Source organism: Prinia subflava, chromosome 13, assembly GCF_021018805.1.
Source record: "Prinia subflava isolate CZ2003 ecotype Zambia chromosome 13, Cam_Psub_1.2, whole genome shotgun sequence".
NCBI lineage: Eukaryota > Metazoa > Chordata > Aves > Passeriformes > Cisticolidae > Prinia > Prinia subflava.
This window is the reverse complement of record NC_086259.1, coordinates 13234568-13246758: the sequence shown is the minus strand read 5'-3', so window position 1 is coordinate 13246758 and position 12191 is coordinate 13234568. Positions and strand designations below refer to the sequence as shown.

The 12191-nt window shown below is 48.7% G+C and overlaps 1 protein-coding gene across 1 annotated transcript; it reads right to left on the bottom strand.

Moving 5' to 3' along the window:
- Positions 1 to 52: 52 nt before the first annotated feature.
- OGFOD1 (2-oxoglutarate and iron dependent oxygenase domain containing 1) lies at positions 53 to 11867 on the bottom strand. The gene is made up of 13 exons (XM_063410542.1): positions 11359 to 11867; positions 11122 to 11267; positions 10985 to 11031; positions 10418 to 10518; positions 9920 to 10036; positions 9024 to 9115; positions 7849 to 7974; positions 7396 to 7509; positions 7000 to 7079; positions 6574 to 6869; positions 5590 to 5712; positions 4670 to 4728; positions 53 to 4107 (listed from the first exon to the last, which is right to left on the bottom strand). The coding sequence occupies exons 1-13, from the start codon at positions 11861 to 11863 to the stop codon at positions 3946 to 3948; spliced, it is 1968 nt and encodes a 655-aa protein (XP_063266612.1). The 5' UTR covers positions 11864 to 11867; the 3' UTR covers positions 53 to 3945.
- Between the last annotated feature and the right edge of the window lie 324 nt (positions 11868 to 12191).

Sequence of the window (12191 nt, the reverse complement as noted above, 5' to 3'; positions counted from 1 at the left end):
GTCCTGGGTTTCATTGCAGGGATGTGTGGCTCTCTAGGTAAACTGCAGAGCAGTGCCTGAAAAACACCAAAGGATAATATCTTGGTGGCTCTTAAGCCAGAAGATCTTTGACAGGTATCCAGTTCCATGATCTGTGCAGGTAGGAAGTGGTGTGTTTCATATCCAGCACTCTCCCCACACCTGGATTGCAGAAAGTTTTGCTTCCAGCTACTGGTTCTGTGCTACTGCTGGAAAAACTGCAGATACTGAGGTGGGCAGGGGTGCATTTCAGGAACAACAAAAACAAACTACACACCCAGGCTTGGTGCATAATCATGAAGAGCTGGTAGTACTTAATGGGATCAAAAGAAGAAGGTATTGGAAAATGACTTGGCTCCTGGCTCAAACCTGTTTCATTGTGTGATCTCTTAGAATTGGATTAAAATATCACAGTAAGGCTCTATCTCAGATCTAAAGGTATTTTAGAACCTTTGCCAAAGCAAATTTCTTTTGGAAGCTAAAAATAACCTGCACAAGATGGAGGTTGGGCCCCAGTGCTCCTGCATCAGCATCACCCTTGCCACCATACAATGGTGTTTGTGATGTGGGCAGGGAGGAGTTGGCCCATCTCAAAGTCTTTGGGTGGCTTCTTGGGGCTGTCAGGAGTCATGTCCTCTAACTGCTCTCTCTTATGAGCCACTATTGAATTAAAACCAGCAACCCACCCTTTGTTACAGAGCCACTGGTGAGCATGGTGTGACCAGTTGAATGGGGAATTTAAATCTTGCAACGTCTACTATCCCCAAAACTGCCTTGGCCCCTTCCATGTGGAGAACTATGCTGTGAAAACACAGGTCTGTGTCAGTTAGAATCTGCAGCAGGAGTTCATTTGAATCCTTTTAAGAAACTGGTTGTTAGTCAAATCCAGCTGCTTGGTAGAAGGGTGGTGAGCCACCCATGCTGTTCTAAGCAAGTGAGCTCAGAGACTTGATTATGGAACAGTCTCCTGGCATAAGTGCTGGGCTTTCTGCCACTTGCTGTACCTGTTCCCACTGTTTCAGCTTTTGTTCTTTATGTTTAAAATCCTAATGCTTGCTTGCTTACATTTATGTACTCTATTTAATGATAGAGCAGGAGAGTGGCTCTGATCAGAAAGCAGCTTTCCCATCAGTCTGACTTTCAGGACTACGCACCAGGCACTACCAATCCCAGCTCTGTTCTGCTCCTGGCAGTGAGGTCAGCCCTTCACTGTCCAGACTTTTGGTAAGGCTGATTTCCCGTATCTAAGTTTCTAACAACAAAATTGTCATTTATTTTCCTGTAAAACCAACTTCTACCTTTGCCAAATTAAAAATTGCGCATGCTTTGCAAGTGTCTAATTGTAGAAACAGATTGTATCCAGCAAGAACAGCTATAGAGAAAGCTCCCACTGCTGGCACTATATAAATGAAAACCTTTCTTCCTTTAGTGCTCATGTCATTTGAAATTTTAGTGAGTGAAGTCTTTCCTCTGTACCTGCAGCACCAGTTGTGCCTGAGGCTGCCTGCGGCTTTAGGACCTAACAAGAAGGGTGGGAGAGCAGAGACGTGTTCATTTTTAAACCTTTGAAAGCTAACTGCAAATTTGGCTTCTTAAATTATTTCATCTGAGTCACTGGAGGAAGAAGGGTGGTTCCTTGGGTGATCAGGTAGATATGGGCTTGCTCAAGCAGAGGCTGGTATGCCCTCTAGTGTAATACTTATTATTAAAAAAGCAGCAAGCTCTAAAGAGCCTGACTTCTTCCCAGTCTCCTGGAAGGATGTTCCAAGATGTATCAAGCACATTCTTAGGCTCACAATGCAGTCACAGAAGTAACTGTTTTGTTAATGAATTTACTCCCAACTTTGCCTAGTAGACTATGCTCTGAATAGCTGTGGTGTCTGTCACTTTTGTTCCAAACTACCCATATAATTTTGTTTTTTGTTTTTTTTTTCTTTGAAGCCTTCCTTACCTGTCTTGTTCTAGGGGAGAGTTCAGAATATGAAGTGCTTTCTTCCCAGGAAGAGCTACTACCCCAATAGGCAGAAAAGTACCTCAGAAACCGATTCAGGGTTCTGTCCTCACCTAAGGATTTATTTCTAGCTTCATCCCCTTGTCTTTGTAAGTGGCAAAGGAAGATTAAAAGTGAGCAAGAGAGTTTTGGCAGTGCAGAGAGATGCTGCCTTTGGGAAACGAGTTAAAATACGAACAAGATCTTGCAACAGCAGCTTGGGGTAACCACCTCCCAGCCATCTTTCCCACCCAACAGAGCACAAGGTGTAGCTAGACCTGAGCAGCTGCTCCTCACCTGGGATGGAACTGGCACAGAACTAGAGAGTCCTGCACAGTGCTAACAGCAGTGTTGGTCCTTTGCTCTGGCATCTGTGGGGGCTGATACACCTTTCCCTTTGGAAGCAATGGCCAGGGTTCCTGCCAACTGCCTCAGGGATTCCTTTTTTGAACTTTGTGTATTGGGGTTGCAGACATGCCCACAGGACATCCCACCTGCTCGGGAAAGGGTGCAGAGTACTTCATGTCAACAGTGAGCCTTGCTTTGAGTTTACTGCTCCTGTGCTGCCAGGAGCTGCCTGTGGGGTCTTAGACCACTGCGGTGGCCTCCAACAACAGGCCTGGAACAGGAAAAAGAGCAGACTTTATTCCAAACCCTCTCCCCACCCATGAGACAGGAGTGATGAATCACGCACACTCCCCAGCTTACTGCGAGCCCTGCACTGTCTGGCTTGCATGAGCTAAAGAACACCTGTCTCCCAGTGCCAAAAAGAAGTTTCAGACAAGCAGGTGCAGGCCAGGGCCAAGCCTCCAGCAGGGTGTTCTGTGCTCTGGTTGTCTCCTGAAGCATTGGTGCAACTCTGCTGCACCTCTTGGTGGGCTGGACACCTCAGAGATGAGTCTGGCACAGTCCTGCTTGCAGTGAATGTGGGGCAGGTGCACAGTGTTGAAAACATGCAGGGAGTGTTGCACCAAGGCCACACTCGCTGCCTTTCTTGCAGTGTTTACCACAGGACTTGGCTGGCTGCTGCCTCAAAGCATCTGAGCTGATCTCCAGTGACAGAACCCATGTCAAAACCCAGCAGATCCCAGGATATAACTGAAAGAACACAAGGCCAATGCTGTTGGGTGACTTCCTTACTACCTGTGGACACCAAACCAGTAAAGGTGAGTTGCTTCACTCCTACTTCCAGTCCCTGGCCTCTGTTCTGAGGCTGGAGCTCAGAGCTGTCTGCACACCCACCCAAGGAGAGGATGCAGGAACAGATTTCTTGGCTGTTCAGCTTGTAAATTCTTTGGAAAAAGGGCTGCATCTAGGTCTGTCTGCACAGCACTCAGCATAATAAAATCCTGGCCTTGTTATGGTGCCAAGTCCTTCCCAGTGCTTTTATAGCCTCACTGTCTTCCTTCCCAGCTCCACAGAGTTGTGCAGCTGGAAAAACCTCTTATTTCCCACGGCAGCTCCTTTATTTTTGTCTTAGGAACACAGCTAAGCCCCAAAAAATGTCTTGGGCATTTTGTAACAAAACTTGCTTGACCAGTGTGTGAAACATTTAACTGACCCACTTCCTTTTTTTTTTTTTTTTTTTTTTAATAAAATCGGTCAGCAGCTTGGGGCAATGTACAGTTGTAATTCTCACCCTGATGGGTCAGAGATGCCACTGTGCTGTTCCCATGAGAGAACAGCTGGAAAGCTGACAGTTGTGTGACAGCCTCACCCACAAAGCATTAAAAGCACTTGAAAGTATGTTACAATGGACTCAGAACAAGACTGAACTTCCATTTTTGCAGTTTAAAAAACCACCTGCCTCTGCATTATGCAGTGTGATGGAGTTGCATGAGCAAAGTTTGTCTGTTCTTAGGTCAGAGCTGAACATCTGGGTAGGAACCTGCCCACCACCCACCACTGTTCTCTGTGACAGTGGTCACACTGCACCATCACTCATAATAGACAAAGGAAAAATCCCAAAATCCTGTTCTGTTTGGATGCTTGTTCAGTCGAGCCAAGCTTCGATGGTTGATATATTTCACAAACTTCATAGTTTCTTTGTCTCTATAAACTAAGGCCAAGCAGTTGTCCTCTGGATTCACTGTCAACAGCTAGAGGACACAAAGATAAGGAAGGAAATCATCAGTTCCACAAAAATAGCTTTGATAAAATCCTTAACAGAAAACAAAACTTCTTAAGAGATTCAGAAGTTAGTTAGAACAAAGGTCTGGTGTTAGAAAATGAACTGTAACACTATTTTCATGTTAATACCCTTTACCTAAAGCATTGATATACATTAAGGGCTTCTGGACTTTTCCCTAGTATGACTGCTCAGCACTGTCACTAGTACTGATGCTGAATGTGACCCCAGTGAACAGCACTTCCCTGGAAAAGTGTTGTCTCTGCTACAGCCTTGTGTCCCTTCAAGGCAGGCTTCCCAAATGGCCCCGGGTGCAGATGCTATGAGGCACTCTCAGGTTTCATGCTTTAGGTGAACAGCAGCCTCTTGAAGCTGAGGCCAGAGCTTCACCCATGAGCAGTGACTGGGGCAAGGAGGCTCCAGTGTGCTACTGAGCACCCTCAGCATTATGTTGGCATTATGACAAAATGTAATTAAGTCTCTCCACCCTAAACAGTTTTATCTGATTTGCAGCTAGCAACTGAGGTCCTTACCTCTTCATCTTCACCTTTAGCAATGTAGGAAGTAAAGCCACCATATTCAGGATCCCAGTCTTAAAATAGAAAAGAAAGGTTCTTAGAAACCTCATTGCCATCCAGGCTCCATGCAGCCTTTCAGGAGATGCCATTTTTTCACCTCACTCCCCAAAGTTACTGGATACAGGGTAAGTATTTACCTCCTGCCAGTCTATTTGTTTTCTTCTGTTCAGAAAGAACTTGAAGCAAATGCACTGGATTTGCCTGTTATGGTAGATGGGTTATTTAAAGTTCTTTTTAGTGCACTGCTCCTCATCTGTAGAACAGTTCTGCCCTAGCAGATACGACAAAGCATAAAGTATGTATTTCAGTATAATCACCAGCATATGCCAGATGGTTTCAGCTGTACATTCTGGCCTTCTCTGGTCTAAAATGCTTGTGTTTAGATTACTTTTTTTACCACTACCTAACTAGCAATCAACCCCAAATGCCTAGACATTCCTAAAGTAACTTTTGAAGACCCTGGGCTTTGTGAACTGGAGGTGCAGTGATAATTCTGATGAGGAAAGAGGTGGAACACTCCCGGTGGGTATTGTAGCCACCTGACCCTCCAGCGTGCCCAGAGCCATTGTGAGCCATTGCTTAGGAGAGGGAAAGATCAGGGAGGCTCAGCCTTTCCCCTCTGTCCAAGCGCCACCTCCTGGCACACGTGGGAAAGGCCAGAGATGATTCCAAGGCCACAATCCCAAATCTTTGCATGAGGACTACGGAAACCAGGGTTTATGCCAAAGTGAGGACTAGGACAAAGTCTACAGACACCTTCTATGTAGGAAAAAGCAGGGAAATTTTGGCAATTTTAGCACTGCTGAGAACTTAGAAGTCATTCCTTTAAGCAAACCTTGTAAAAGGAGAGTCTGATATCTCTCTTATCCACTTACCTTCACAGCCACAGAAGAAGAGCAGGTCAAGAGCAAATTCTGTGGCTTGAGAGTCGTGGACAAGAGTGTAGTGCCCGTGGGTCCAGCGCCGCAGCTCCCCCGCACACACAGGGGTGCCTGAGCCTAGGAGAGGGCACAAACATCCAGGGAAAGCCATGAAGCCACATCAGCTGAGCTCAAAGCATGTGAGGAGCTCAGTGATCTCACACCACCGTGAAATTGTCTGCTGGCCCCAGTGAAAATAGGGTAAAACCACAGACCACATGTCAGTACCTTAGAGGTGACTCTAAGTTAGGTACTTTGAACAATGTATAAGAGTGGCACCAAGATTTGCTCCATACAGCCTTTGTTCCTGGTAACTGTTCTGGTGGGATTTTTTCAGTAGGACTTGTTTTTTTATTACCTTTCATTCCAGTGTCCACTAACTTGCCCGACTTAGTGCAGGATGAGCATTTTCAAAAATTCTACCTTTAAACTTCAGAGCCACTGTTTTAAATAACGTCACCTATCAAAATCTAAAATTAATCTAATCTTTGATAGTTTTTCACTGCTGACAACTAAGTGGTTGTTTAGCCTGACAGTGTTTTCTGAAAGGTTGAATGCTAGTTTTAGATATCAGTTTTCTAATTCTAAAATTGATTTACTTCTGACCTTTCTCTTTTTGGTTTATTATTTCATACAAGAATATGCTTTACATGAAGCAGCAGTATGTGGATCTAAAAACCACATAACTATTGATGAAAGATTAACAGCCCCCCCCTAAAGTCCCACCCTTAAGACTCAGGTCTGTTCAAAATGGTATCTTCAAATTAGTCACTGATTTACTCCAAATTATTTTGCAATGGGTCACTGATTTCAGATAATCAATCTAACATGCTTCAAGTCCCATGTTTGTGCTGGTTGCAGTACAAGGTGAGACACTAGTTCAATGAAAATCACCGGAATTTTATTTGACACCTTTCACACTACTGCTGCTCTACTCACCGCTGTGCATCTCACTGTCCTGTGCTTCAGGGGTGTTCTCAGGCTGGTGTGGCTGATGGGGATTGCCATTAGCTGGTTGTTCACTCTCTTCCTGCTCAGGTTTGGCACTGCTGTGCCCAGTGGTGTCTGCTGCTTGTCCCTCCCCAGCATCTTCATTCTCATCAGAGGGAGCCAGGAAGTGCAGTTTTAGGCCAGTGAAGTTGGAAAGCAGTAAAAATAAGGCCTCAGAGCGCAGCAGCTGCAGGAATTTCTTCAGGGTGTCAGGGAGGCTGTCTTCCTCTGCTGCCTCATAGAGTCTGAAAGACAGCAGATGTATCTCCTTTTGGGAGAGCCAACAAGGCCCAGAGGGACAGCATTGACCAGTGCAGCCTCATGGCAGCTCCTGCTCAGCCTGATCACCAGGTGCAGTGTGCTGTCCTTCCCCACCTTTTATTGGCTGGCCCCCGACTACTCCACTGGATCTCTTTGTTCTCCAGTGCTTCACACAGTAGTTGGTATTTCTCTTTCTAGGAGAAAGAAATGCAGAAGTGTGAAGATTTAGCGCCATGGAAAAGAAGGCTGAAGACAAGTGTTTTATTTTTGCTGAGTCTCCATACAGCAGTGTACAGGCAATCAGAGGGAATCATTCCACAGAAATCAGAGTGGTTGAGGTTGGAAAGGGCCTCTGGATGTCACCTGGTCCATTCCCCTTTAGGTGTGAAACCTAAGAAGTGTTTTAACAGATGTGCAAGCAAGCCCTTTCCCAGCCTCTGTGCCATGTGGTACCTGCCAGCCCTCTGACCAGTTCTGGCAGATCACATCAAATTGAACCACTGGGCTCACCTTAAGAAAGTCTTTCAGGAGAATTTCTGATCGCTCCTCAAATTCCTCCTGGATTTGAGCTTGGGAGTCCATGTCCAAATAAACTAGATTGATCCACTCATACAATATTTCATGCTAGAAGGGAAATAGATTAGAACACTGAATTTCCAAAAGTGAAGAAAATTCCCCAATTCCCCCTACCGAGCTGGCCACAGGGCTGGATTCCTACACACAAACACACACCACTGCCTTCTTCCACTGCACCACAGGTATTCATTACGTTCTCTGAACTGCTGTAGGTATGCAAAACATACAAAGATGCATAAGAAAGAAACCGGATACAAATATGGACAGGAAATGAAAAGGAGAACGGGATAAAGATTAAAGCATCCCCAGTGCACTGATGCATTCCCTAACAGGTACTACAGGACAGAGACAGAAATGCAGATATGCAGATGCAGGCTTGTTACTCACATCATAGGGAATGTGTGGGCTCCTGGCCAAGGGGGCCTCAGTGTGCCGGGCAGGTCTGGCCACAGACGGGCCATGGAACCAACCGCTCACGGACAGGCGGCACTTGCGCGACAGAACTTCCGACACCTGCAACAGCGGCAGCAGCACGTCACTGCTGGGACAGGACCAGGGTCACAGGCACTGCAGACCTGGGACAGGAGATGGACTCCAGAGAGCCCACTGAATACACAGAGATGTCAGACAGGGCTAGGCTAGATCATCAGAGAGAGGCCTACTGTCCCAAAGTCTATTGCATGTTTCCAGAATTCCAGTCTAAGCTTTTACTCCAAGCTCACAGAGAATCCATTCTCTCTCTCTCCCTCTGAGAGCTTTGAGTCATGGATTTTTAAGACAAAATTAAATCACTACCTGAAAACAGTCAGGGCAGTGATCAAGTAGATGCTGCTATTAACAACTGCAAGACATAAATGACATAAAAATAACCCCCTAAGTGGCCTAGGTCATGACATGCCCAACCTATATCACTGATCATCCTCTTCTCCAGCCTTCTGCTCTCTGGCTGGCCCTGTTTGATACAGTCTCTGGTACTCTTCAGATACACAGGAGTGTCAGATTTCAGTCAGGTGTTTGTGTCATGCAGATCCCCTAATTATCCATCCTGATCCCAGGCATTTTCCTGACAAGTGTCACAGAGTACTCCTTAACTGTATCTGCATTTCTGCTGCAGGGCACTGAACCATGTCTATGTCACTGAGGGGGTACAGCCAGATCTGCACTGTGCCCTTGCACTGTTGGCAAAGGTGATGGATGGCTTGAGGAGCTCTTCTGGAGCAAAGTCATGACCACAATATCAAAAATGTGAGCTAGTTTTAAACAATCCAACAAACAGAAACAAGTGAGAGCTAAAGTCATGGTAGAGTGACTTGCAAGGATGGTAACACAAAATAGAAATGGAAATTTTTCTTTCCCAGAATGATGCAGCTAGACTGATGGTTTTAAGTTGGCTTTGTCGGTTCTTGTCCTCCTTAAAGTCCTTGAAGGCCTCTCTTTAGCACAGAGCATGAGTATCCACTCTATCCACAGATCTTCTCCTTCCCCATCAGGATTGTAATAACACACAAAATGAATAACCACAACAATGAGGATTAAAAAATTAACAAGAGAAAGCTCCTTGCCTGGTGGAAAGAAACTGGAGACACTTCAAAGAAAACCAGCGTGTTCCATGAAGGCACTAATGACTTGGTGATTTGCTGTGGCTGAAAGTGTTCTGAGGAAGAAAACACTCTGGTTAAGACAGGAACTGGGACTTCTCTCTGACTTCATGACTCTGTGACTGGTGGGACGTCTGGGTATAAGGGATGGAGCTCAGAGCAAGGGCTTGGTGAGGAATCAGTGCACCTCTGCATGGAGACAGGAAGAGAGAGTTGGGGTGTTCAGCTTGCAGAAAAGAAGGTTATATATAGGGCAACCTAAAGCCTCTTCCAGCACCAAAAGGAGCCACCAAGAGTGCTGCAGAAGGACTTGGGATAGACAAGGGCATGGAATAACAGAACAAAGGGGAATGGCTTAAAAAAAAGGGTGGGTTTAGATTAGCTATTGGAAAGGAATTCTTTACCATGAGCAGTGAGGCAGTGGCACAGGTTGCCCAGAGAAACTGTGGATGCCCCATCCTAGAAATGCTCAATGGGCTTTGCAGCAACCTGGTCTAATAGACTGTGCCCCTGAACAAGACAAGCTTTAAAATCCCTTCCAACCCAAACCATTCTGTGGTTCTGCTGCTGGAAGGGAAACTTATTGTCATCAGTCTGGAGTTCCAAGCACATTTACTGCCATTGCTTCCATCTTGCGTCTACTCTTGACCCTTCCAAAGGTTTGTCCACTGTTGCCTGTTAGTGCTGTCTGCAAAGCATGCTACAGCCCATCCCTAAGGGGTACATTTTACTTATACATCAGCTTCTCTGAACAGAGGAGAAACTCCATCTCCCTTCTACTGTTTGAGGTGAGAACTGCTGCAAGGGGCACATAAGCTTCATCTTTTTCATCCACCTGAGGCTGAGCTTGGAGTTTTTACCGTCTGTGCTGTACAGATCCAAGGTTCCCCCGTCACTTTTCTCCCAGGGTGGGACGAGGTACAGGATGAAAGCGATTCTCCGACCTTCCAGTTCATCATCATGGCACAGCAGGACATCTGCAATTACACGTTTTGCTGCTGCAGCATCTTTCTAGTACATGCATGATTCATTCCAAAAACTGCTTCCCAGCTTTGTCCCCGCAAGGATATGAGAAGAAAAAACACATTCTTTCCAAGAACTCCATTTTCACACATCAGCATCACCAGCCTGAGATCTGCAAGATTCTCTTCTATGGAACTGCACTGCAATTGACAGATAGGTACAGGCAGTTATACACCAACAGTTTTTTCATCATTTGTATTTCATTTTCAGACACTGCTTTGCTGCTGACAGCTTCTGGGACCCTCTGGAACTAGAACTAAATTAGGTATTCTATAGACATTTTATTCCCTACACATGCACAGAAGCTTTAGGGAAAGGATCACTTATAGACTGACCAGTATATTCATATTTAGCACAGGATATGTCAATAGTTGGCTCCAGCACTATCTGGGTCACAGCAGAAAGCCACGCTCGGAATTCTTCACACAGAGCATGCCTAAAAAGATAAGCACAAAGTAAGTGTCCTCCTGTGTTATAAAACGTATCATCAGAGACTAAACTAATTTATTGTCTCCCTGCCAACTATTTAAACAGTTACAGGTGCTGCTGTTGTGAGTGACAGTGTGTTCCTGTACCACATTTAAGTGCTGGCCATGAAAACAGCGCAGTGCTCACAGCACTGCTGGCAATAACCAGCAGCAAGCATCAAAACAGTCGGCAAGTGCACCGGGAAGTGTTTCAGAGGTGACACAGGGAGGAGAGCTGAGTATGGATGAAAGCTGAACAGACTCCAGTGACAAGCACAGAGCAGATTCGGCGCTCCAGGACCGGTTCTTGGCCCGGGTACGGGGACAGAAGGCGGCCACACCGCGGGGCCACCCCACATTCGCCGCCCTTCCTGCGGAGCCACCAGGGCTCTTCCCCACACCCTGAGCGGGCAAAGCCCCGAGCCTACGCTTTACCTCAGGGCGGCGACGTGAGGCTCCGGGCTTGCCCCCAGCTCCTCGGACTGCGCGGCCCATGGAAGAGAAGAAGGGACGGGGTTAGGGTGGCTCGGCTCGGCCCAGCTCGGCCCGGCTCAGCTCGGCCCTGGGCCCACCTGCTGCAGCGAGAGGAGATCGTTGCGCCGCCCGCGGAAGCCGAGGCCCAGCAGTTCATCCCGCAGCGCCTCCGTGAAAGCCGGGTCCGACAGAAACCCGTGAATGACACAGTGCCGGAACGGGGCCGGCTCCAGGATCACCGCTTCTGCAAGGGAAGGGCCGTCGGTGAGGGGCGGGGAGCCGGGCCACGCCGTACCGTGCCGCAGCCGCTCCCCGCGGGCCGGGCCGGGCCGTACCGTGCCGCAGCCGCTCCCCGCGGGCCCAGGCCGCCCCCGCGCGCTCCCGCAGCGCCGCGTCCCCGAGCGCCGCGCAGAGCTCTGCGCGCTCCTCGCGCCTCCCGCGCTTGGCCGCCGCCGCCGCCGCTCCGCGACGCTTGGTGGCCATGGCACCGCCCGGCCGGACTGCAACTCCCGGCGGCCCCCGCGCCCCGCCCGCCGCGGCCAATGGGATCGCGCGGGGCCCGGAGGGGAAGGCGCCGGCCAATGAGCGAGGAGAGGCGGGGGCGGAGCGCGGTGGGTCCCGGCAGGCGGCGCGCGGCGCCGAGGGCTGGGCGGGCGTTAATGGCGGACGCCGCTCCCGCCGCCCAGAGCTGATCGATCGCTCCCGCTGCGTGTTCCCGCCGCTCCTCGCCATGTCCGTGGTACCGCCCAACCGCTCGCAGACCGGCTGGCCCCGCGGGGTGAACCAGTTCGGGAACAAGTACATCCAGCAGACGAAGCCGCTCACGCTGGAAAGGACCATCAACCTGTGAGCGCTGCCTCGGGCCTGCCCGGCTCTGCCCCCTCTTGTCCCGCCCTGTGGCGAGCTCATCCCCGCTCGCTCAGCAGGCACGGCGGGGTTTTCCCTCAGTGCCCGCCGTGCGAGGTCCGGAGGGTCCCGGCCCTTCGGAGGGCTGGGGGCACAGTGGCGGCAGAGCCCGTGTGCCCATGGGGGCCCGCCCCCCTCACGGGGGCTGCTGAGCCGTGCTGAGGGTACCGAGGGCTTCAGGGCAGTGTGGAGTATTTGATGTAAACGCTTTAGTGCTTAGAAACAGCGTCTGGCTCGGGACGTGTGAACCCCAAGTAACACG